Source organism: Carassius auratus, linkage group LG49B (assembly GCF_003368295.1).
Source record: "Carassius auratus strain Wakin linkage group LG49B, ASM336829v1, whole genome shotgun sequence".
In the NCBI taxonomy this organism is placed as follows: Eukaryota; Metazoa; Chordata; class Actinopteri; order Cypriniformes; family Cyprinidae; genus Carassius; species Carassius auratus.
Window position 1 is genome coordinate 682,367 of NC_039301.1, and position 26,992 is coordinate 709,358.

Here is a 26,992-nt window from a genome sequence, read left to right on the forward strand (position 1 = left end):
CCCAACCCTACTACGGCCAGACCACGCCTCCTGAATATTAATTAGACCGCGATGACGTTCCTCGCCAACCTTCCGGGATCGTCCAGTCACGCAGGCGATTTAATATTCATGAGCTAGGCCTTCTCGGCAAGGCTGACCAATCAGAGCGTAGGCGTCACGTTGCTTAGTTAATATTCATGAGCCAAGCCTTCGTCCTAGTAAAACGGGAAAATTGGTTTCCCTGCTGGATGCGTTTCGCTTTCCGAAGCCATTTTGGACTCAGTTCAGTTCCGTGCATGTCAGAATCGAACCCTGTCCTGCCATTCTCGCTCTTGCACGGGAAAAGCTTCACACACGAACGGGATTTGGATGGAAATCGCCGGTTATTTTTGCACCGGAAGACGCTTCTCTTGGAATAGCCGCTTTTCCTGATGGATTTGTGCATGTGTTAAAGTTTGATTAAAGCCCGATCGGTGGGTGGACATCAGGCCGACGGTCACTCGGGCTCTTGTGTGTGTTTGTGTGTGTGTTTCCCCGATCGTTTTAAATGTGTGCAAAGGAGAAAACCCTGAAAAGGAGAACACCCGGGGTGTTTTTGTGTCACTAGAGGAATATGTTCGCTTCCTGGCTGACTTTTGCACTTCTTCTGGGAACTTTCAGTGCAGGTGAGCGCTCTTTTATTCTTCTTGGGTGAGATGTGCATTGGTTTTTTCAGATGTTCTTAACTTATATAATAATGCATTTGCTGAAACGCCACGTGTTTGCATTAAGAATCATGTTTACAACAGGTTTTGGTGAATATTTATACATGCATTTGAAATATTGACGTGTTTGCGTCATTTGCAGATGTAGTGCTCACATTCATTCATAACTATCCTGAGCCAGCCTTCAGCGCAAGGATTTTAATTTTTTTACACCGTTGCATTTAGGAAATAACTCATGCATGGTCAAACATGTGTCTAAATAATTTGTTGCATTCATATTATACAGAATGCATTCATTAAGTGATATGTATCATACTATTGGAGATAGGGACACAATGTTTCCTTTTCAGGACAGAATTCCCATGATTTAGTATCAGGAATGGCATTGTTTTTTTATATCCCTCATAATGCATTAAACAATTTTTTTACATTCAGCATCTGTTTGTACTCGAAAAATCATCATAACTTAATATTTTCAATTAAAACCCAGATTGCATCTGATAAACAGCTTTGCTCAAGAATGTGGAAAAAATGTCAAAGTTATGAATGTTGCAATGTTACTATTGCATTTACCCCTTTTTTTTTATTAAATGCAAAATTAGAAATCCTTTGAAATGTTTAATTACTCCTGCATAAATAATATATATGTATATATAATGTTATTTGATGTGTATAATAACATGTAATCTTAAAATTACCAGCATTACTCCATTGGAATGATTTCAATTGCATTCATCTCAAGTTATGGAAATGATATGTTTATTTCTAACAATACAGAGTCAAAACTAAATCAGTTTTACTCCGAGAAGTTTTCAAACTAAGTAATTTCATTTTATTTGCATGAACTTTTAACTCTCAGATGAAAAAAGTGATCAATTGTTCTTCATTGGAAATAGTGCATATTGATATTCTGGGTCAAAATGGACCTGAATGTATTCTGAGGGATGTATATCTTTATGTTGAGGTTTTGTTTCTCAGATGTTTTGAGGTTGTGGTTGTTGGCTTCATAACTAGTTTAATCCTCCTTTGGTCTACCGTCTTTTAAAAGAAGGACAACAAATGGTCAGGGTTGAATTTTCCTCCAAAACCTCAAGAACTTCAATTTAGGCTTGACAGCATTGGTTTACAAGAGTGAAAAAAGGTTTGAAAGCAGCTTTAGAGATATATGTATAAATATATAATCCTTCAGTGTTTTAGCTTCTCCTTCTGAATTGAAGGTGAATTGTGTTTCTGTCATTGGCGACAGGCTTGTTGAATGTGTGTGCGATGCCGCGAGGGCTCATTAGTGTGTGTGTGTGTGTGTGTGTGTTGTGTAATAGTCTTCTCGTAGAGCATTCCAAGATTCCCAGGCGGAGCACACGGTGCCATAAAAAGAAAAACAGGGTGGTGTGGCGCTGAAACAGCCTTCTATTGGAGGAAACAAATTACACAGATGCTCCGTGTCTGGTGGGTTTTGTGTGTTTGAACGGTGGGGTGTGGGTCGGGGGGGGGGGGGGGTTGCTGGTGACTGGAATACCTCCCTGGACTGAAATGACCACAGTAGAGTCCGTCAGCGCTCCAATCATCAGTGCCGAAAGCTGTGGACGATTATCCAGAGGGAAATACGGCCGATTGCATGCTTTGATATGGATGTGAGCTGTGGTGCATGGGTGGGGGGGCTGACCGAGAGAGAGAGAGTGAGAGAGATTGACTACGTTTACATGCAGCCAATAACCCGTTCAAAACCGGGATATTAGCAATAACCCGGTCGCACACGGCCATGTAAACACCGGCAAAAAACCAGATATGCTCATATCCCGGTTTTTAAAAACCGGGATATTATACCTGGGGTACCCCTTTTCTAACCCGAATATTTGGTCTTGTAAACGCGTTTCGGCATATTCCCATCAAAATGTGTGTTCTGCGCATGTTCTATTCGCAAGGAATCTTGGTCTTTTGAGTCTTTGGATACAGGAAGAAGAATCGGAAATGACGCATATTGCGTCTTACGTCCAGACGCTAACCGTGCGTCGCCGTTTACATCGGGATATTGCCGACTGATTACACATTCCATGTATACAGGAGTAACTCTCTCTGCTCACGCATGTAAACGGGTTATCCCGAATGTTTCAGAAACCCGAATAGTGACCTTAACCCGACCATAACCCGAATTTTAACAGCTTGTAAACGTAGTCAGTGAGAGTGAGAGAGAGTGAGAGAGAGTGAGAGAGAGTGAGAGAGAGTGAGCGAGTGAGCGAGAGTGAGAGAGAGTGAGAGAGAGTGAGCGAGAGTGAGCGAGAGTGAGAGAGAGTGAGCGAGAGTGAGAGCGAGTGAGCGAGTGAGCGAGTGAGCGAGTGAGTGAGAGAGTGAGAGCGAGTGAGCGAGAGTGAGAGAGCGAGTGAGCGAGAATGAGAGAGCGAGTGAGCGAGTGAGTGAGAGAGAGAGTGAGAGAGAGTGAGCGAGTGAGGGGGGGGGGGGGGCTGTGAGAAATGGAGGATGGTCACCTGAATCAAGAACTTGGATTTAAAGCAACAGTTTGTGTTTTTCTCACATGTTTACTAAGTCAATCATTAGCACCAGAATCAGAAAGAGCTTTATTACCAATTATGTTTTTAATGCTCTATAGAAAGTTTATATTTGTGTAGAATCAGATACATGCATACACTGTAAAAAAGCAAGTACATAATCCATATTTTTCAGTTTATGGGAAGAAATGTGAATTGTTATAAAACCCATGTTTGCCAAATGTAATCTTAACTAGTCAAACACAGTTGTCTGAACAAAAAATGTAATATTGAACAATATTGAAGAATTAAGGGTTTGTGATAACAGCATGCATTGCAGCATAAATAAACGGTGTGATGACTGTTATAAGATAATTGTTTGGCTGTTTGCTGAGAGTATTTAAACTTGTACTATCGTTTTCTCATCTCATTATTGTGTTAGTTATTTTGGTTTTTTTATGTTAAGAAACCGTTGGAATCACTGAGAGAAGTTGTTGCATCATGTTGCATTGAATTTGTAAGATTTCTCACCAACTCTTTGCATAATGTTTACTGTGTCGGATAAAATTTAATTTAAAATGCATTTAAGCAGAGTCCATGCAATCTAAATGTACATTTGTTAATGAATCGGTCAACAGGCAATGCCAATAATATCTAAAATGTCAAAAATTGTCTGGTTTATCAATCATCTGTGGTAATTACCAAAGATTTTCATTGGAATGCAACTTTTCCATTTCGGAGCGTGTCAAATATGTGGAAGTTAGCAGTAGTTGAATTTTAATTTTCAATGCATGTGTTGTTTTGGGTTATAAAGGCAGATTGTGTTCTGTTTTATTTGAGTCCATTAAACATAGTTTGTGATTATGTAAAACATGTAAAACAGCCAAGTGCATGTTGAGAGCATTGCATTGTCTTTATACGAATCTGTTAGCATCAGTTTTACACAGAAAGCAATGTCTTCAGCCGTCCAGATTATTACCCACAGTGCACAACATAAAGTGATTTCGCGCCGCGTCTCAATGATGCAGAAGATCAATGTTAGCAATAACAGAGATTTATTTAGAAGCATGGGTTTCACTGCAGAAACTATTGGACGGTAGTTTTTGAACCCTTTGCAAAAGCTTGTCCTTGGATTTGGAAATGATTTCAAGCAATGATGGATCATCCCCAACAGAAATGATTGATTGTGCCAAAGATTAAGAATAATCAAGAAATTGTTTTTTTGTGTTGTTTAAGTATGGATTTCAAACTAAAATTTGGCGTTAATAGTTATGATGCCTGGCTTGGCAAATAGCAATAATTGTGTCAGAGGTTTATAATCAATAGTTGTTTTTTGGTATGTCAGCATTTGTGTGTGTGTTGAAAAAGATATTTGCTTTTGCCGGATGCATTTCTTCGACAGCACTTGTGAACTTTGCTTTTCAAGGTCTTTAGTGAATGATCTATCTGTTTTATTCAGGGCATGTTTGTGTTTGGTATGTTTTGTGTGGTATCTTATGGATAATTGATCTGCAATGCTTACTCATTGATTTGGGGACTCCTGGGAATAAAGGAAAGCCAGCTTGCTGTATTTCAGGCCTTATCTGATATTTATATTAGGTGTTATTTGTATATACTTATGCATGAAGTCCAATGTGAGCTTAAAAAGATAAACCTTTATTTTCACGAGCTGGAGAGAGGCAGTTATTGAGTTCAGACTGAATTAAAACGTTAAAGGCTGAACGACTGTGATGCTCATGTGGTTGTTCTCTGAGGGATGTTTCCAGGGTCTCGTGTTTCATTCGGATGATCAGAGTCCAATGAGTGTCATTTACACCTGTGTAATTGAAAATGAAATGCTTGCTTGCTTGGCAAGTCTCGGCTAATTTCCCAGGTTTGTTATTGTTGCAGATTTCATTATTTTGTTAAATGAGGCAATAATGTTTGCGGTTGCAGGCACATGCTGCAGAAACTCTTCACTGTTCTCGCCGTGCCGTTTGTTTACATGCACAGATAACTCTTATCTGGACCGTGCCGCATGGCCGGGATATTGCAGGTAAACAGTGATATTCCTCAGGTCTTATCTCTCGCACGGGGCTCGTTGTAGATCACATGCAGCGCTCGTGAACACGCAGAAGGTTCGGTTTAGTGTGAGGTTTGTTTAGCACAAATATTCCACCACATTACTGGGTCATGTATGTTCACAGTGCAACGGACTGTGTTTGGGGCCCTATGAAAGCAGTTTTCATTTTTTCTTAAATTTAAATTTTTTTTTTTTCAAAATTCATTTTTTTTAGTTAAAATTTTTCTTGATTCTGTTTTTTTTTTTCTTTTTAATTTTTCCCGGCTCCTTTTTAATTAGTCTATTATTTTAATTTTAAATAATTAGATTAAACTTTAAAATTATTATTATTATTTTTTTACATGTTTAGGGCCCTATGAAATATTTTATTTTTTTTCTCACCATTTTTTTTATTGTTACGAAATTCTGTGTTTTAGCATGTCTGATCATTTAAATGCATAAAACAACTGAATTTAATACTTTTTTTCTTAAAGTAGCCTTATGAATTTTTTTCCCCTTTTAGAAAATCATTTTTTTCTCATTATCAAATGAATGCATAAAACATTAATTTCATAAATCTTTAAAAGCAAACTTTATATTCTTTGGCAAACAAAGGGGATTTACTATTAAAATTAAAACATGGAAGAAATGTGTGAATTTAATCCTTAAAAATAATGTTTGTTTCATTTTAGTGATAATAGTAGGCTATGTACATTCCACTGATAAACTGTAATAGGCAAAATTTCTTCAAATTAAACCGGACTTTTATTTTGACAGGTTGCTGTGAATACCTTTACAGTTCTGTGCATGTGATGTGAGGCTAGTTTTACTCCAATCAAACAGTCAAATGCTCATGAAGTGACTCTCAGAGCAGTTCTAGTTCTTAAATGAGACGCCAGACGCTGAATTTACGTGTTTTTAGTGATAATTCCGCTAAATAAGTGAACTTATATAATACTCTAGCTTACTAGTTAAAATGAGTTATGACTGAAAATGAAGTTTCAATACCAATACCTAGACTTCGATACCGTTTCTTGAACAATATTTGTTTTCAATACCAATGAAAGCACTGTTTAGGTGATTTAATGATGTTAAACAGATGCTAGGCAAAATGTTTGAATAGTTTGTAGCAGCTTTCAACCGTAATATGATATAGTGAGCTCCCAGATGTATGTGTGCCAGTGTGTTTGAGTATGCTAGTGGATCGGTAAAGGGGCAGAGATTTCAGACCTCCGTTTATTAAGAAGATCTGTCACAAAACTCATCATCCGCGCCAAAGTTTTTTGAGCAAATTTCAAAGCCGCAAAAAAAAAAAAAAAAGGCATTGTCTGTTCTAGAAAGGATGCAGCAAAGATATTTAATGCTAATGTATGAGGCATAGGCCTACGCTGAGTTTCATTTACGATGAGATGCGCTCTAGTTCACAGTGCAGTGCAAGTGAACGCGGCGCGCTGGTGCTTCCATGTCACGGTTATCATTGTCTGCTATATTTGCTTTTTATTTATTAAAATACATGCAATTGGTTGATGAAACATTTATTAAAATTAAGAAAAAATTTGTACAAAACGAAATTCGTTTTTAAGAAAGGTTTTCTACAAAGCAAAATTTAATGAAGTGGTAAATATCATGTCTGATGATTTATAAAACTTCATTAAGTGGTAAAAACCATCTCTCCCGATATATTGCGCATCTTATGATCCTATCTAAAAAATGAAAATAATTTTTGATAAAAAATGTTTGTAAAAAATATTTTAATGACATGGTTTTGGCGGTTATAGAGTTCTAATGACGGTGTTCAACTATAACCGCCGGTCTCACGGTTATATACTAACCGTCACACCCCTACACGCTGGAAGAGAGATGGGAAGTGGAAGGAATTTCATTATTTTGGCTCGGATTTCATGAATTATTCAGTTATCCTGATGATTGTTTTAGGGTTTCTGAAGAAGCAACAGCAAGAATTTATTCTAATTACAGTAAAAAAAAAAAAAAAAAAAAAACACAATTTCAATTTTTTTCTTCACCTTTTTTCAATAAGGTTGTAAACGTGTTTGTTGTAAACATTTTTATGTTTTTTTTTTTAATTTTATTTCATTAAGAAGGCTAATAATTTACAATTTGATTTAAATACATTTTTATGTTTCCAACATTTTACAACACTTTTTTTTTGTTTTGAGTAAAAGGTTAGTTAAACAATTTAAAGACATTTAAAAACGTAAAAAAATGTTTGTGTATATATATATATATATAATTGCAATAAGGTTTTACAATTTTACAAATTAAATAAATTTTTATATTTAGAAACATTGTAAACTTTACTTTTTTTCTTTTACACTTTTAAACATATTTAAACACATTTTAACGTTTTGTTTTAAATAGTAAGCATGTTTTTTCTGGTTTTTTTTGTAACAAATTACACGTTATAAACATTTTTTGTTTGTTTTACTTTTAAAAATTTTTTTTTTTTTTGTAACAGTAACAAGGTTGTTGACCTTAGTTCATGTTAACTATTACATTGACTAACAATAATTAATACTTGTGCAGCATTTATTAACCTTGGTTAATGTTAATTTTGGTTAATATATATTTTGTACGTCAAAACGTATAACAATAAACAATAGTAAATGAACATTAACCAATATGAGTAGATTTAAACGCGCAGTATGGAATTTTTGGCCACCAGGGGTCACTCAATCAAAATAATAACATAAGACGTACTTTGATGACGTCGGGAAAGAGCGTAAGGCTCATGGGAGTTGTTGTTCATTGGAACACGCGCTCTGTCGCTCCCTATCATTCCTCACTCATTCTAACTTAGTATTTTGACAATCACGTCTTTTCGAAAGGAGAGATATAGACGGTTTCAACGGCAACAACATAAACAAACGTTACTGCGCATGAGCGCTTTTGTGGACCTAACTTAACTTCCAAATAGAATCAACAACAACAGCCAAGTCCCTCTAGAGTAGATATTTTGTGATAACAAACAAAAAGTTTGCTGCGTGGATCAGGCGGACTTAATGAAAATGCAATTCATTATTTGCCAACAGTAGATGTTTTAAAGCATAGACATAAAGCGTGAGAAATAGATATACTATGATATCGAACAAGTTAGAGAACTGCATTTGAAGCTACTTTATTCAGCTAGATATAGAACAAATGTAGATTTACATGAGAGCTAGTCCATCTGCATTTTACATGAGACATCATCGTTTCACAAAATATACGGATAGATACAGTTAGCTGAATGGATGCATACCTGTTTATCAGAATGCAAGCGAGTTCGGCATCTCTCTGTAGTTTCAGCTTGTCACGAAGCTCTCTCTATCTTGGAAATGCAACTCCAATATTTACCCGTGTCTTGTTGCTTCTCTTGTCCCAAAACCATCTCGGGTCAATATTTCACCCGTGCGTTTGCGCTTCACAGAACGTGCAGGCAAAGCATAATCATGATCCAAAACTAAGTTATTGATTGAGGTTTAAATACGAATATAAATATAAAATATAATAGTCTCGATCAAGGCTACTACTTTTTCTTCTTCGCCTCGTCTTTGTTTCTGTTCACCTTTGTATTTGGCGGTTCCGCAGGAAGTTAGATAAACTAGAGGGGTCAAAGTTTATATGACGCCATAGACGGGCGACAAAACGGAAATAAAGAAACGTGCCGTGTCTTCTAATTAAACTATAATTTTCTCCGGATTTGAAAGTTCGTGGAAACTGTCGGGATGATGTAAGTACACAACAAAAAAAAATATATAACATAGATATAGTGATTTCTGCTATTTTTAAAGCAGAAAAATTACATATTGCGCCTTTAAATGGTTAATTTGTCGCTGCAGAAGCTTCTCAATGGTTATATCTCAGTTTTTCCCCTCTTAGCTGATTTTAATACAGTCATCCAGTCGAGTCCGATACGTAGTTTGTGTCTCTTTGGTTGGAGGTCGTATCCCAAAGCGTCGCTCAAGTCAACAGAATAATTAGTCTGGAGTGTGGTTTGCAGTCATTGTTGCTGTGACTCTGTGAGAAAAGGCTGAGACGGTGTGTGACATGGATCTCGGGGTGAAGGGGGCCGCACTTTTGTCATGTAAAACCCAGCGGTGACCACCTGTCGAGCGGAGGCCCGTCAATGACCACCAGAGCGTGGGAACGTCTTTCTCCGAGCCTCTAGAGACAAGCTGCCATTTATTTATTTTAGCATGACAAAATTCGATATTTGGCCTGAACTTGTTGCCATTGTTAGTCAGAGGATTGGATGCTGGTTAAAAAGGCCACAGATTGCCAAAGAAGGATGAATGAAAGTCAGGCGTAATCATTTAGACTTGACTTGCATTATAGCAAATAGTTTAATTAATGTTCGCGGTCTATTGCGAATGATTCATCAGTGTGTGTTTTTCTAAAGTAAAAATAAGTTTCATAATATAATCCTGCATTTAATATTCTAGTGTTATTATTGCATTTATTCTTCTGACGATATAACAGATGTATGCATTTAGCAGACTCTTTTATCCAAAGCGACTTACAGTGCATTCAGGCTAATATTTTTTACCTAACGTGCTACCTGGGAATCGAACCCACAACCTAGCGCTGCTAACGCAGTTGAGCTACAGGAACGCTATAAAATGAGGGAATATTGTGTATAATGCAGGAGGCCTATATTTAGTTTATAAAGACAGTAAGCCAATTTCACTCCGTTTTTCGCCTACTTTCGGATGTTTTAGAAAGTTTTGGATTGACAAATGCAATGCAAGATTGAATCCAAAGATGCAACGATTGACTGTGATTAAAATATGGGAACAGACAGAACAAAATATCTGATTTGTGCGTTAAGTCTTGCAAACTAGATTATCTATGTAATGTTTAATGCATTTCTTTGCTCTTCATGTTTTTCAAAGAGCTTATTTTTTTTTAAAGGAAAATGGCATTTAAAAAAAATAACAATTGTTATATTTTTATATTGGTATGGAGGTACATTTTAAGTAAATATTTTAAATGTAACTTATTGTTAATTTGGTAAAATTGGTGTAAAACAGCAAGTAACAAATTAAATTAAACATTATTTTTTTATTTTCTTGTAAAACGTACTCTAATAATCTTTGTTTTATAGATAACTTCATATTTTTTTCTAAGTTTCTATATTATTATTATTTTTTTTACATTTTGCATTTAATCATTAATTATTCCATTAACGATTTAATTAATGATTCTTTTAGTAAAGTGTTTTCTTTAAGTTTGCTGTGGTTCTGAAGATTTTTCAAGAGTATAAGATGTATATAAAAAATTGTCAAGATATATATTGAATATTGTCAAAATTTGTATTGTTTTTGTCCTATCAATTGCATGGTCATGGAATAGTTCACCCATAATTGAAAACCTGTTGTTAATTTACTCACCCTCAGGTCATCCAATATGTAGGTTATGGTTTTTCTTCAGTAGAACAGTAAAGAAGATTTTTAGCTGAAACCGTGCTTCTAGGTGATTCAAAATATACAAATCAATGGGCACCGGCACATTGAGAGCCAAAATAGCACATATAGGCAACATAAAATTAATCCCCATGTCCTTATGAAGCACAACGATCAGTCTGTGCAAGAAACTGAACATTATTTTATTATTTAATTATTATTACCATTATGTCTGGTTCACGAACGAATCATACTTTTGAACTGGTTCCTTTTCATGATCTAGATGAACCAATTCACCAAATCAAATTTGTGTCTCGAAGTTACTCAATCAAAACAGATGCCTGACACTCAATATTGTATGTTGTTGTTTTTTTTCTTCGATTTCGCTAATGAAAATAGTTGGAGCATAACATTTTAGCATCTCGGCGCAACACTGCAGTGAATCAGTTTCTCAACGAATCATCTGAGTCAGTGATTCAATGATCCATTCATAAAAACTGTTGCTTTTTTGTTTCTACATGAATCAGCCGGTTTGAATGAATCATTTGAATGAATGAATGATTCATTAATAAATCACTCATTAAGACCGGACTTGCTGCCACCTACTGGAAGTTTACTTATTTATCCCTGATGGGTCTAAACCAACACAAACACACACTCAGTGAAATTTATTTTAATTATCATTATCAAAAATACCCCAGTATATTTTGAGATATAATTTTCTCTCATTATTACACCCCTCTAGTTTCTTGCACAAGCCGATCGTTTTGCTTCATAAGACCATAATATAAAGTCAATAGCCACGGGTATTCATTTTATTGCTTGTATGTGCTTTTTTTGGCTCTCAAATACAAGTTTCCATTGACTTTCATTACATGAATCACAAAAGACCACAGTTTCAGCTAAAAATCTGTTCTACTGAAGAAAAAAAGTTCAAGGATTCATCTGACCTACTTACAAACTCCCTCAAAAATCCCCGTCATCTGGGAACAAATCAAGTCCTTCTTTAAACCCTGAACATGATTGTGTTTGAAGGGAAGGAAGCCGTGTTTCGGTCTCTTCCTCGAAATCAAACATTAGACCTGCTTTGTTTTTATTGCGATCTGGTCTGATTATGATGATCATTGTTCCTTGAGGTTTGTGTTTTTCGCCAGCTGATATAAAAAAATTTAGAGCGTTTTATTTGTCTTTTGTGAAGGCGTTTTAATGGCAATCAGGTTGTTCCTCTCACCAAATTTGACAAGTTTTTATAAAACCAGAAACTGGATGTTATGCATTTAAAAGATGCTTTTATCCAAAGCGAATTACAAAATAGGAGCAAAAATCATCAAGGGGGCCAACAAATTTTCGTAATATGCAGCGTCATATCTATTAGACTAAAAGATGCTTTATTAAATGGGTTAGTAATTTGATTAATTCTTCTTCAAAAAAAGTTTGCTGTGACTGGGAAAAATAATAAGGAATTCAGCCGTTCTGATTCCATGTTTCTTTATGATTTCATTAATGGTTCTTTAAGTACTTTTGGAGCGTTTTGTTCTTTTCTTTTAAGTTTATTTTGTTGTAGTGCTACAGATTCGTTACTGGAAACAACGCCAGAGAATTTCAACTCCATTTAGTGTCGTTAATTACCCATGTGTCATTAATATTATCCTTCTCCAGAATATTTTAAAATAAGAACTGACTCTGTTTCAAATCCTTGCAAAGTCACTGAATTTCAACAAGGTTGTGCATTTTTAAACACATTTTTCTGAATAAATAGTTTTTTTCTTTAGTAACAATTCACAAGTAAACATTTTTTATTAAAAAAATATTTTTGTTCATAAACGTTCCATTTTGTTTTTGTAACAATTTGTTTAAAAAGAAACATTTTAAACACTTTTTTTTCTAAACACATAAAAAAAAAAAATGTTTGTGTTTAGTAACTATTAACGTAAGTAAAGTTTTTTTGTTTTCGTTTTAGTAACAATTTGTAACTACAAGTTGTTAAAAAGTTGTAAAACAAGAAATGCCAACCTTGTTTTGTTTTAAACTCTTTGTATTTTTAAACTAATTTAAAAGTAACAATTTACAACAAGGTTGTTCAGTTTTAAACACTTTCATAAAACGGTTTTAAATAAGTACCATGTTTTTTTTGGTAAGGACAGTCCTTTAAACACATTTTAGAGTTCCTAATAATTATCATAGTACATGAATAATACATAAACAGTACAGAAATTGATTAAACGAGAGCATGCCGTGAAAGTAATGAATGCAATGCAAGTAGCTTTGGATGAAAGCCTCCGCTAACTGCATCAATGTAAATGCAGTACTGAATCAGAGCAGTATTAAAGTGCATGTGTGTGCTAATCGCAGACATGTTTTTAGCATGTTCTGTGTTGTGTGCAGTAGTGAGTATTGACTGTCTGTGGCTCATATTTATCTCAAAACACTCATGTTTAGGTGTTTTGGCCATCAGATGCGCTCACACACACATATCTGGACTCAAATGCAATGCAAGTGTTGTTTGGGGCATTGAGGGTTTTGTAATGCAAAGGAATCTCCATCTTCAGCGTGTGTTTGGACTCTTAATTCACTAAATGGATCTTCTTGGAAGATAGTGAGGTATAAATGAAATGGATTGCAGTTGAGAGATGTGTGTTATCGCTGTGAATCATGTTTGAATAATAATAATAAGCACATCAGTTCAGTCTTTATTCCAGCCATACTCTAGATCGATCTGACTCCAGGGAAAACTTTCTCTTTCCATCATGATTCAGTTTAATGGCCGTCTACGTTTCAGATTGCAGTTCGTTTAAAAAGAAATGCGGTGCCAGAATATGAATTATGAATCAGTGCATGCTTCATTTTTGCATTTTGTTTTGGGATTTTGACAACTGTATTTTTATCCACTTGTAGTTGTTTGGCAATTCATTATTGTTTATTTTTTTACAAATATTAAGTCTAAAAATTATATTGATATTCTTAAGCTATTCATTATTTTCCTATTATATATTTATTAAAAAATATTTTTAATAATTTTAATATTATTTATTAAATTAATGATAATTTAATTACCTATTTAAAATATTTTTTGTGTATGTGCTTTTATATAATTTGTTATTATTTTCCATTTTAAAAACATTTTATTTACATTTTCTATATCTTACATTATCAAACATTAAGAAACCATTTTAGCTGACAGGTAAACTAGGCAATAATATTTGATATTAAATAAAAAAAAAATATTTTATTTAAATTATCTAATTCCTTATTTTAGTATTATGAATTGCAATTTTAGTATATATTTAATATAGTATTAATGTTCATTTTTATCTATCAAATGTTTGTTTTATTTATTTTATATAGATTTCATTTTCTATATCTTAATTTGTCAAACATTTATAAAAAAATGTAACATTCTAGTTAACTACATGGTAACAATTCAAATTAAATTTAACAATAAAAATTTTATTACACCGAATATTATTTTCTAAATTATATTTAATTTGAATTTAATTATTGTTTATATTTAATATTATTGTTGTAATATAATGCATTGATATAAAATTAATATTATATATTTAATAAAGTATTTTTATCTTTATCAAATGTTTATTCATTTGTTTTGTTTACTCTATATTTGATATAGTTTTTCATGTTAAAATGTTTGATTTATCTATATCTTATATTATCAAGCAGTAAACGTGTTCTTGTCCGAGTCATGAAACAAGCCCAAGTCCTCTTCCTAAACTAAATCAGAGATGCCCAAACCATATATGTGACACTGAAGCACAAAAGCAGTGTTAGTAGCAAAGGTTTATTTCTATCAACAGCCAACAATACGTACATTGTATGGGTCAAAATTATACAATTTTCTTTCATGCCAAAAATGATTAGGATATTAAGTAAAGATCATGTTCCATGAAGATATTTTGTAGATTTCCTTCTTTAAATATATAAAAACTTTTTTGATTAGTAACATGCATTGCTAAGAACTTCATTTGAACAACTTTAAAGATGATTTTCTCAATATTTAGATTTTTTTTGCTCCCTCAGATTCCAGATTTTCAAATAGTTGTATCTCAGAAATCATGATTTTCAAACACTGAATTCATGTTCAGGTCGTCTGTAGTTTGACTTCCTGTCACTTTCAAAACATTGATCTGTTTGTTTGAGTTGCCTGGGCAATGACGTGAGTTTGGGGCGGGGCTACCTGTTGGACTGACCAATGAGATTACATTTATTTGAATTTAATTCAATTAATTATTCATGAAAATTTTAATATTATTATTATTATTATTATTAATAATAATGTATTAATAAAGTAATGGTATTTTGATAATTAATTTTGATCTATATTTAATAAATGAAAAGTAATAATAATAGTAATAAGTAAAGAATTGAGAATCAGCTAATGTTATCAATATTTGTATTAGGGCTGTCAACTTTAGTCGTTTAGTCGACTAATCGGTCGATGCCGTCTTGGTCGACTGACATTTATACTGGTCGACCTGTTGCATAATTTTTTTTAATTTTTTTTTCACCAATGAAGAAATTTTCATTGATTTACTCCTTGATATTTATTCCTTTATTACCAGTTATATATTACTGCATTCTAAATATAATTAGCCTATGTTTTATCCCAAACTTTAAATGCTTTAATTTAGACATAACAGCGCCAGAGTTTAGCGCACCACGGGGAACCGCACCTGTGGCTGGCTGCACTGCTGCTTCGCACTCAGTAAGGAATATAGGTAGTTTTGCTGTATTCATTCAGTTAGAAAGCTACTTGTTTTGGCTTTAGTCGACAAAATGTCCAAGGAATCTAAATATTTTGTCTGGCTGAATTTTAAAAAAAAAAACGGAAAAAAAAACGACAAGACCGTTACTCCAATACTCCAAGGCTGTAGGTCTCGCATCTGATTTGTGATCTTCGCTTAGAACAGTTACGGTCCACTTTATCGATGCGGACTGTAAAATGAATAGCGTTGTGTTAGAAACAAAGCAGATGGATGAAGCGCACACGGGAGAAAATGTCGCTGCGCGACTCACTCAAGTCGCGGACGCTTACCACTAGGGATGTCAAATTTCGATTATTTCCATGATCGATCGTCGTTTAAATTAACGATCAATTAATCGATTAATCGTTAACCATAATACTGCAAAATGCGTCTATTGCAGGCACGCAGTCAGCGGTATGACAGGATGTGCAAAAGCCACACACACACACAAAACGCTTTCTCACTTGAATTAAAGAGGTTTTAGTCTGAATAAAATGCTAGTAGCAGGATTATAAAATGAATAGATGCGATTATGATCATTTGATAAAATGAAGAGAGCGCGCCATACTTTTGAGGTCATTTTACTTTGTTGACAGTTTCCAATCCCGCACGGAGAACGCTGAACGCGCATCTTTAAATGGTTTTGTGGTGCTCGTTGTTGTATTTTAAAGCACAATTGCAATGTTTTCAACTGACATTAATGTATAAAATTATCCGAAATGTGGAGCGCGTGTGACTGCGCTGCACATTAAGTGAACTACATCGGCGCTGCTGCACCAAAACACACTGTTGCTCACATTAATTTGATCCTGCTGGATTCTGTCCTAGAAAATGTCAGATTTTAAAAAATCCGGCATACAGCGCATTAGATCGTGACAGTGCATGCGTGCAGACGAGGATGAGCGAGCGCGGCTTAGGCTAGATTTATTTGGAGGTTATTGCTCATGTCTCATTCGGCACAAATCGAAATGTTTCCATATTCGCAATGTATTTGAATGTTAAACTATTATTTATAATGTAAACTAGGCTTGTACTTAACACGCATTCGCATATAGACGGAAAAGATGATCCTCTTCATATGAGCAAAAACGTCCTTGGCATAACAGCAGAGTGGACCGGTATACTACGGTCTATTTAAACTGAATGCTCCAGGAATGTGTCGGTCACAGCGCCTATTAATCGCTGTTTTGAATCCAGCAATTATTTATTTAGAAATGATAAGATCTGATTATGACAAGTGTGGTATAAAAGCTTTGTTTATTAGAGGAATAATAGGTTAACTGGAAAATGTTAGATCGCGACCATGCTTTTGGACCCCATAGTCTTCATTTACGCGGCTTTGTTCTGGTTTGCCGGTTGGTCACGAATTTCCACAAATTCAGTATATTTAGGCATTGTTTCTTTTCCTAAATCTTCATAGTCTAACCCTCTAATTTCCCAGGTTTATTTTATTATCTTTCGCTTTTAATAACTGTTTTCGCATCTCTTACTGTGGTAAACATGGGAAGGGAAATTAAAGATTTCATGAATTAAGAATTCGTTCGATTTATTAATTTGTTCCCTTATTTCACTTAAATCATGGGTTATTAAGGGAACAAAATTAATGAAACATGGACAATTGCCACATTAATAATTCGTAGGAATGAATTAACAAGTTGTAGGAATGAATAGACTACCTGTCCTGTCACTGTGTCCCGCAGCCCTGCAAAGCGCACGATATAAAACAGTTATCTGATGAAATGATTAGTAACTACATTTCTATTGCATTTAATGTTGAAGAACTTTTATGTTGTTTCTATTTTAATGTACTTTAAAGTTTAAATCACACTAAAAGCTTAATTTGTACATTGTGAATGAATGATGATGCTTTTATATATCGTCACCGTCACTCACAGCCGCTCGCACGTGTTGAGTGCGCATGAGCCGCACGCAGCCCAACAATGAATCGGTTAACCGACCATCGATAGCCTTAATCGATTGCATCTCTTATCGACAATTAATCGATCATCGATTAATCGTTGACATCCCTACTTACCACATTCCACCAGAGAAGCGCGTGTCAGTGGTAACGGACAACGCTGCAAACATGGTCCTCTCGGTGGAATTACTGAAGGGATCCGGTCAGTGGCCAGACGTGAGCTCCTCACTTTGCAGTAAAAAAAAAAAATCACTTAATCTTCAAAGAATTGTATTATTATTATAGTTTTCTGTATTATTGATGTTCTTTCGTTGTTGTTTTATAAATACTTTATGACAATTGTTTAATAAATGTTCAATCAAAATGCAAAACATCACGTTTTTCTTTTTTTTTTTTTTTTCTTTTTTTTAGTCGACTGATCGTTGCGCAGGACAGGACTTTGGTCGACTAAGCATTTCTTTGGTTGACTACAGCCCTAATTTGTATCATGTTTTAAATTGTAGATATAATTAATATTAATGAATTTAAATGTATATATTTAATAATAGAAAATGAATATAATAATTTATATATATTCAATATATGTAAATATACACATTTAATATATTTAATAGCAGTAATGGTGGTTTATTATTTAAATTGAGAATTGAGGAACAGCAAACATCAGTAATATTTTTAAAATATGTTTTATATTTTGTGTCCATATTTATTAATAATATTTGTTTAAATATTTAATAATAAAAATGTATATATATATATATATATATATATATATATATATATATATATATATATATATATATATATATATATATATATATATATATATATATATATATATTTATTATTCAATATTTATATGTATGTAAAATCGCAAATGTTATCAATAGGCAAATAGGCAATAATAATAATAATTATATTTGCATAATGTATTTTCTAGTATAATCATGATAATGCGTTTAAATAGTAAGACTAATAATGTTGTTGTTTGTGTTTGCTCAGTGTTTCTGCGGTCAGTAAAGCCGTGTCTTCTGTGTTCTTCAGGCCCCAGTCATGCCGAGGTGGAGACGCACGAGTGTTTGTACTTCAACATTAACTGGGAGGTGGAGAAGACGAACCGCAGCGGTGTGGAGCGCTGTGAGGGAGACAAGGACAAGCGCTCGCACTGCTACGCCTCGTGGAGGAACAGCTCGGGCAGCATCCAGCTCGTCAAGAAGGGATGCTGGCTAGACGACTTCAACTGCTACGACAGGTCAGTGCTAAGACGCTAACGCTAGACATTAGTGATGTAACCATCAACCACGAGCCGGCTGAAATCAATATGTCTGAGGGGAACGTACCGTCTTTACAAAAATGTTTCGATTATTCGTTTCTTTTCATCGTGCGCAGCACTGGTTTGTTTACAGCGGTAACCATGGAAACACTATCATTGCTGTTCATAAGCACAGCGCTGGTTTGTTTACAGCGGTAACCATGGAAACACTATCATTGCTGTTCATAAGTGCAGTAAAATGTAAAAAAGTGTGTAAATAAAATTATAAATAAAACATCAAAATATGTAAAATAAAATATATTAAAATGTTAAGAACTATAGTAGTATTTATATTATACTAAAATAACTGCAATAAAATAAATAATAATAATAAGGTTTTTATTCTTATTTATTATTAATATTATATTTAATATTAATAGTTTTTCTGATTCCATTAATTTTAGATATAAATTTTTTATTTTATTATAAATCTTTTAACTCCTATTTTTATTCCATTTTTTTTCTGCTTTACAGTAACTTTAGATTAAAAAAAAAAAAGTTATTCCATTTTTTTCAGTTTTTTACTTTTTATTGTATTTTTATTCCATTTTTGTTCTACTTTTATTTATATATATATATATATATATATATATATTATTGTTATTATTTATTATTATTATTATTATTATTATTTATTATTATTATTATTTTTTCAGGTTTTATCCTTATATAACAATTTTATTCAGCATTTTCATTCATTTTAGAAATAAATTATTTTTATTATAATTAATTTCTTTATTTATTCCCTTTGTTTGTTCCACTTTAAAGAAATTAAATTTTTCTAAATTCTAATTATTATTTTTTTAATCCATTTTTCTCTGCTTTTCAAAGTTAAATTAAATTAAATGTATGCATTTAGCAGACGCTTTTATCCAAAGCGACCTACAGTTCATTCAGGCTAACACTTTTTACCTATCATGTGTTCCCGGGGAATCGAACCCACAACCTTGCGCTTGATAACGCAATGCTGTACCAAATGCTATGCACCTTCATTTAACTTCGAGTTTAAACACATTTCATGTTGTCACTATGTCTGATATATAAATAGGTATATGATTTTAAAGTAATCTAAATCAGGTGAAGGTGTGATGATGTTGTTGTTGCAGGTCTGTGTTCACAGAGACACGGAGACTGATGATCAGCACAATCTGCTCTCGCTCTTTCTCTCTTTTGTGTGTCACTCCGTTACTGACCTGCTCTCATTCAATGTGTTTCACTGACGAACTCTAAATCTGTTCCTACTGTACCTCCACATTCAGCCCAAACTCTCAAGAGAAACAAAGATAATGTTTTGCATAAAGATAATGATGATCTTTTTGGCCCTTTTAGGATTATTTTCATGATCGTTACACAAATTATTTTAGTTTTTGCATTTCATAAACTCATTTAGACATTTCAGAGCAAGAATAATGCTGAAACCGAAACTATAATATAATCAATAATAAGAATAATAATAAACTGTCCAGATATTCGTTATTATTTTTAAATAAATATTCTTAATTCATTTATATATAAAATGCCATTTATTTATTTTAATGCATTCATTATTTATTAAGATTTTATCTTATTTATATTTTTCATCATATTTTTTTTTACATTTTTATTTATTCAGTGCGTGTTAATTTATTATTAGTTTATTTTTAAACAAATGTATTTGTCATGTAGTCATGAAGATATTTCAGAGAAAATGTTGATGAATAGACTAGTATTTATTTATTTATTTATCCTCAATAGATGATTACTTTATTAATTACTTTTTATGTACAAATGCATTTAATTTGAACACATTACTTTATACTTTTAATATTTAAAAATGTGTATGCTTCTTTTTAATAAGTATAAATAGTAAAAATCATTATTTAAATATAAATTTAATTTAATTATTTTAATATTAATTACTAATTGTTAGGATGCTTCTGGATGTTTTAAGCTCTGAAGGTTACACTGTAAAAATGTATTCTTCAGCCTCTTGAAGTGTCTTTACCTTTAATATGCTGAAGCAGACGAGAGATGAAGTGTTTTACAGTTGACCGTGTGTGTGCGTGTGTGTGTGCGTGTGTGTGTGCGTGTGTGTGTGCGTGTGTGTGTGCGTGTGTGTGTGCGTGTGTGTGTGTGTGTGCGTCTCAGACAGGAGTGTGTGGCCACCGAGGAGAATCCTCAGGTGTTCTTCTGCTGCTGTGAAGGTGACTTCTGTAACGAGAGGTTCACACACCTGCCTGACATCACTGGACCAGGTGAGAGACAACCAATCAGAAACCTCCTCAGTGCTGCACTTCACACTGAACAGTGACGGCTAATGCATTAACCGCATTTATTAATAAAATTAATTAACTTCGTTATTTGAACGTTTTGATTTATTATTTCTTTATTTATTTTCAATGATTGTGTTTATTTTTTATTTTTTGGCTTTTGTTTGTGATCAGTATATGTTTTATAAAAAAAAAAAAAAATTATGCATTTATTTTATTGATATATCTTCATTTGTAGTCGTCTTTAATGCATTCTTTTATGTATCATTTTAATATTTGTAATTTTTATGTAGCTTTATTTTATTTTTTTCTTTATGGTATACATTTATATATATTCAGAATTTGTTTATTTGTATGTGTTTATATTCATAATTTTTCAGATATGTTAAGTTTAAATGTGTAATTGTTCTATTTGTTAATTATTTTTATTTTAATGTATTTGTATTATTGATCATTTATTTTTATTATTGTATTTTTTTATTGACTTATTTTCTATTTATTTTTAGGTAATTAATTATATATAATTTTAATATATATTTATTTGTTTTATATTTTTATTATACTTTTACATTTATTTTTTAGGTTTATTTTATGGATACATTTTTTATGCACTTATTCAATTAAATTTTATACATTCATAGTCGTTCATTTTTCTCATTTTAGAATATTGAGTTACTTGTCTTTATTTACATTTTATTTGTTTAATTAGCATTTTTATTTTATTTATTTGTATGAGTTTTTGTGAATTTGTGTATTTTTTATTTACTCATTTTCTATTTAAATTTTTAGCAATTTATTATTTATGTATAATTTCAGTATATTTATTGTATTTTATTTTATTATTTTTTTTACATTAATTTTATTGATTATACATTTTATATTTTTGAATTGTATATATTTCTAGTTGTAGTATAGCTGTGTGAGTGAGATCTGTGTTGTTGTTGTTGTCTCTGGTCAGTGATGGAGTCTCCTCCACTCTTGCTGATCGTGTTGGTTTACTCTCTGCTGCCCGTCACGATGCTCTCGATGCTGCTGCTGCTGGGCTTCTGGATGTACCGGCACCGCAAGCCTCCGTACGGACACGTGGACCTCAGCGAGGTCTGTCTGTGTGTCTCTGATGTGGTCCAGCTGTGTGTGCTTCTGTGGCTCCATCTAGTGCCGTGTTCTGTGTTCTGTGTGTTCAGGATCCGAGTCCGTCTCCTCCGTCTCCGCTGCTGACTCTGAAGCCTCTTCAGCTGCTGGAGGTTAAAGCTCGAGGACGCTTCGGCCAAGTCTGGAGAGCTCAGATGATGAATGAATACGTAGCTGTGAAGATCTTCCCCATTCAGGTCCGCAATCATTTCATGTTGTGTTTGAGGGAAACAAATGCATTAACTGCCTGTTTATTTCAGTAGATGAATGTATGTGTGTGCTGTGATCTTCAGGACAAGCAGTCGTGGCAGAACGAGCGGGACATGTTCTCCACGCCGGGCATGAAGCACGAGAACCTGCTGCGCTACATCGGAGCCGAGAGACGCGGAAGCAACCTGGAGACGGAGTTCTGGCTCATCACCGAGTTTCATGAGCGGGTGAGGGTCAAAGGTCATCACACTTGAGCCAAACGTACACAAAACTGGACAGATAGATTGAAAAAATATTATAAATCAGTTTTTTCTCATATTTATACAAAAATAAACTACATTTAAAATTAAAACGATTTAGAATTTTAAAATAATAATACAATTAAAAACTGAAATAAACAACAAAAGAAACTAAATAGGCATTACAAATAAAATAAAAACACAACAAAATTACTAAAACTATCTCTAAAGGTAAACTTAAAATAGAACAGTTAAAAGTTAAATGTTTGAATTAGACATAAATATAATACGCTGGATAAGCGATATATTAAAGTAGGTTTAAAATTAAAAAAAAAATTGTTATGCTTTATTTTATACTAAAATAACTCAAACTGTAAAATAAAAACTAAATTAAATGAGTAACTTATCTAGACATTTTTTTTAAAATGCAAAAATAAACATGACAAGAACAACAAAATTAATTCAACTTAAAATCAAATTAAAATGAAACTGGTATATAATATTATACCGCAGATAGTTCCGCTCCTTAACTCTGATTGGCTGAGCTGTGTTCAAAGCTGTTGTAAATTACAAAGTAACATTCACCTTTGTTTACTTCTGTGTGTTGCTCGGCAACCACTCTGTTGCACCCACAGCTGTTTCTGAGGAACTACATTGTTTGGTGGAAGAATACTGTTTTTATTAATATCATTACACTTTATTTCCTGTTTTATTTAGCGAAACCTTACTACGTATATGGAATAACCGTTTTCTAAAAGCAGTAATCCCCGTGAAGCTGTAGCTTACACGTTCTGCCCGAGCTGTACTTGCTCTTACTGCTCTGTTAGAGTAAGTGTTTGTGATGTGTCGACTGTCAGGGCTCTCTGACGGATCATCTGAAGGGGAACGTGCTGAGCTGGATAGATCTGTGTCACATCGCCGAGACCATGGCCTGCGGTCTGGCGTATCTTCACGAAGACGTGCCTCGCTCCAAACCAGCCATCGCTCACAGGTGAGCCTTACACACACACACACACACACACACATACCCCGTCAGCCGCTGAGAGTCAGCGAGGTGTAACTGCATCCGCTCGCATCCGTCCACAGAGACTTCAAGAGCAGGAACGTGCTGCTGAAGAGCGACCTGAGCGCGGTGCTCGGGGATCTGGGGCTGGCGGTGCGCTTCGAGCCGGGGACGCCGCCGGGGGACACACACGGTCAGGTCGGGACGCGCAGATACATGGCTCCGGAGGTGCTGGAGGGGGCCATTAACTTCCAGAGGGACTCCTTCCTGAGGATAGACATGTACGCCATGGGCCTGGTGCTGTGGGAGCTGGTGTCTCGCTGCAGAGCTGCTGACGGTGAGAGGAAGTGATGAAACAGCTGCTTCCTGTCAGACACCCAACTCTGACACCATAAAAAAAATGTTGGATTTGAAAAATGTTTACTTGTAAAATATTAAAAGGGTTGAAAATGTAAAAGTAGAAATCTGAATTTGTGAACTTGAAAGCATGGGTTATAGTAGTATCATTGAGAGACTAATAGTTTTGAATGCGTTTTTATTTTAATATTTTCCATTTTTATTTTAGTTAAAAATGTAGTAATTTTCTTTGTGTATATGTGTATATATATATATATATATATATATATATATATATATATATATATATATAGAGAGAGAGAGAGAGAGAGAGAGAGAGAATTTATTTAATTTTTTTTTTTGTTTTAATCAAGTTGACATTGAATTTTATATAAAATCTTTTTGTTTGTGTGAAAATAGTTTTTTTTGTAATTTGTATATATATAAATATATTTTATATTTATATATATATATATATATATATATATATATATATATATATATATATATATATATATATATATATATATATATATATATATATATATAAACAAACGATTATGCTTTATTTTATTTACGATTAACGATTGCTTTATTTTAGTTCATAATTTTACTAATTGTTGTGTTTTTATAGATTTTTTTTTTCGTAATATATTCCTATATATTTTTATTTATTTATTTTTTACTTAAGTTTTACGTGTTATTTAGTGCATTTTCTTCAGTTAATATTTATTTTGTTTTTAATGATTTTAATTTCAGTTTTAATTATAATAACCCTGCTTCTAAGTTGTGAATTTCATAAAGATTATACTTTTTTAACATCGTCTCTTAAATTGCATTCCATCTATTAAATATCTAAAATTTGTTATCCATCAATGACGAACTTCTTCATTAGTGGAAAAGTGTATCCATTGTATCTGACCAATCCGAGACAGTTCTGAGCATGTAAGCTCCGCCCCCTTTCCAGCTGTGTGCTGTGTTCCCACAGGTCCTGTAGACGAGTACATGCTGCCGTTTGAGGAGGAGATCGGCCAGCATCCATCTCTGGAGGATCTTCAGGATGCGGTGGTTAATAAGAAGATGCGGCCGGCGTTTAAGGACAGCTGGCTCAAACATTCAGTGAGTGATGCTCTCTGTGCATCATCAGTTTCATACATTCATTTAGTGAATTTGCGCACAGAATTTGACACAAATATATCTATTTTTTTTTTTTTTTACACATTTTTATAAACTGCATACTTAGAGTGATTATAATACAATATTTTATTCTTCCAACCATAAAAATAATAATAAACTAGATGCATAAAATTCACTATAATTTCCAGAGTAAAGGCACCATTACCTAAACATTGACTTGAGGTTTACAAACAAGTCTTAGAATTATATACTATAAATAAATAAAACATTGTGATAAACAAATAATAAATCACTTTATTATTTACACATTTAAAAAAATATAAAGCTTGCTTCCTATTCTAATACACATGTCATTGTAAATTGCAGATATGTTCTGAATCTTTGATGATTTGTTTTGTAAATAAAATATATATATGTATATATGTGTATATATATGTATGTCAATTTGATATATTATATTATTACATATTTTACATATCACAAATATTTTTATAATTTTCATATATATATATTTTTTTTTTTATGTTGTATTTGAAAATGTTTTACTTGTAAAATATTAAAAAGGTTGAAAATTTAAAAGTAGAAATCTGAATTTGTGAACTTGAAAGCATGGGTTATAGTAGTATCATTGAGAGACTAATAGTTTTGAATGCGTTTTTATTTTAATATTTTCCATTTTTATTTTAGTTAAAAATGTAGTAATTTTCTTTGTGTATATGATGATTTGTTTTGTTCCTCGTTTGTAAATTGCTTTTGATAAAAGTGTCTGCGGAATGCATAAATATAAATTATAAATTTTTTTATTTAATTATTATTTAAATTTAGTGTGGTGAAAATTGTCTGGGAATTTTTTTTTTTTAATAATTTGTTTTTTTTAATTATTATTGTTATTTAATGCATTTTAAATGTATAAACTGAAGGATAAAAATCTAAAATATTAGGGAACTTAAAAGTAGTGTTATTTTATTATAATTTTACTTTTATTAATTTTCATTAAATATATATAGTTAAAAAAATATATAATTTTCTTGTGCTTTTGTAAAATAAAATGTATATATTTTTTTCTCTATAGTTTGTTCATCCAGCTAAAAAACAGTTGCTTCAGCCACTAACTGTAATAAGTCTGTCCATCTATTTATATGTATATATATACTTGTATTAAACACTGTTAAGAGATCGGTGCTGTGTGCAGGGTCTGGCGCAGATGTGCGAGACGATCGAGGAGTGCTGGGATCACGACGCCGAGGCGCGGTTATCAGCCGGCTGCGTGGAGGAGCGAATCTCTCAGATCCGCCGGCTGATGAGCATCACTACCTCAGACCTGCTTTCTACAGTCACCTCGCTCACAAACGTGGACCTGCCGCCCAAAGAGTCCAGCATCTGACCCTCAGAGAACCTCAAACCACATTACAGCCGCTGCTATTCTATCCCAACATGTTTCACTTTATTAGTATTATTGTCTTCGTTGTTTTCCTGAAGGGATCAGTAACTACCAGCACACCTCTCTACTGTATTTTTATCATCCTGAAGACTTTTAAACACGCATTCAGGAGCCGACAAATGAATGCTGACCTCCACTTTTCCAGTTCTGCCGATTCCGTTGATTTTCCTCGTTTTTCTTCTGGGTTTTTTTGAAGATCCAACAGTGTTCTGCAAATCCTGCGAGGATCATTTTGACTGTTACACATGCAACACTTTTTTAATCTATCTCTCTTTCTTTCTGAAAGTGTGCTATTCAGAAATACTGAAAGCGTGTCGTTTACGGAACTGACGGGTGTTGAAGAACACTGAAAAGACGACTGGACTGATTCCTTTCTTGCGTTTCGGTTTTATTGAGTGATGACTGTGAAGTTGGTTGGTTTTTATCGAGTGGAGATGGCTGGAAACTCTTGCATGTGGACATCTTTCTCAGGGATCCAGTGTTAAGTGGTCCATGACTGCCTTTCCCACGTCAGAGAGAAATACAGCGGTGCCCTGATGAATCTAATACTAAACATGCAAGACCTGTGTGTGTGTGTGTGTGTGTGTGTGTGATGCTGAGAGTTTACTGAAAATTGATAAAAAAGACCATAAAAAGTGTTGATTTTT

The 26,992-nt window shown here is 33.4% G+C and overlaps 1 protein-coding gene across 1 annotated transcript; it reads left to right on the forward strand.

Moving 5' to 3' along the window:
• Nucleotides 1-191: 191 nt before the first annotated feature.
• Nucleotides 192-26,992, forward strand: LOC113068765 (activin receptor type-2B). Its single transcript, XM_026241622.1, has 10 exons — nucleotides 192-644; nucleotides 18,332-18,539; nucleotides 20,727-20,857; nucleotides 21,816-21,946; nucleotides 22,033-22,176; nucleotides 22,273-22,416; nucleotides 23,286-23,419; nucleotides 23,515-23,768; nucleotides 24,756-24,886; nucleotides 26,097-26,992. Exons 1-10 carry the CDS (start codon nucleotides 593-595, stop codon nucleotides 26,286-26,288), a joined length of 1,521 nt encoding a protein of 506 aa, XP_026097407.1. The 5' UTR covers nucleotides 192-592; the 3' UTR covers nucleotides 26,289-26,992.

What these genes read in the sequence shown, in the direction of transcription:
- LOC113068765 (XM_026241622.1), top strand. Translation starts at nt 593, where the DNA reads ATGTTCGCTTCCTGGCTGACTTTTGCACTTCTTCTGGGAACTTTCAGT. An exon ending in GACTTCAACTGCTACGACAG is followed by an intron (nt 18,540 to 20,726) that starts GTCAGTGCTAAG and finishes TGTGCGTCTCAG; the next exon opens with ACAGGAGTGTGTGGCCACCG. An exon ending in AAACCAGCCATCGCTCACAG is followed by an intron (nt 23,420 to 23,514) that starts GTGAGCCTTACA and finishes ATCCGTCCACAG; the next exon opens with AGACTTCAAGAGCAGGAACG.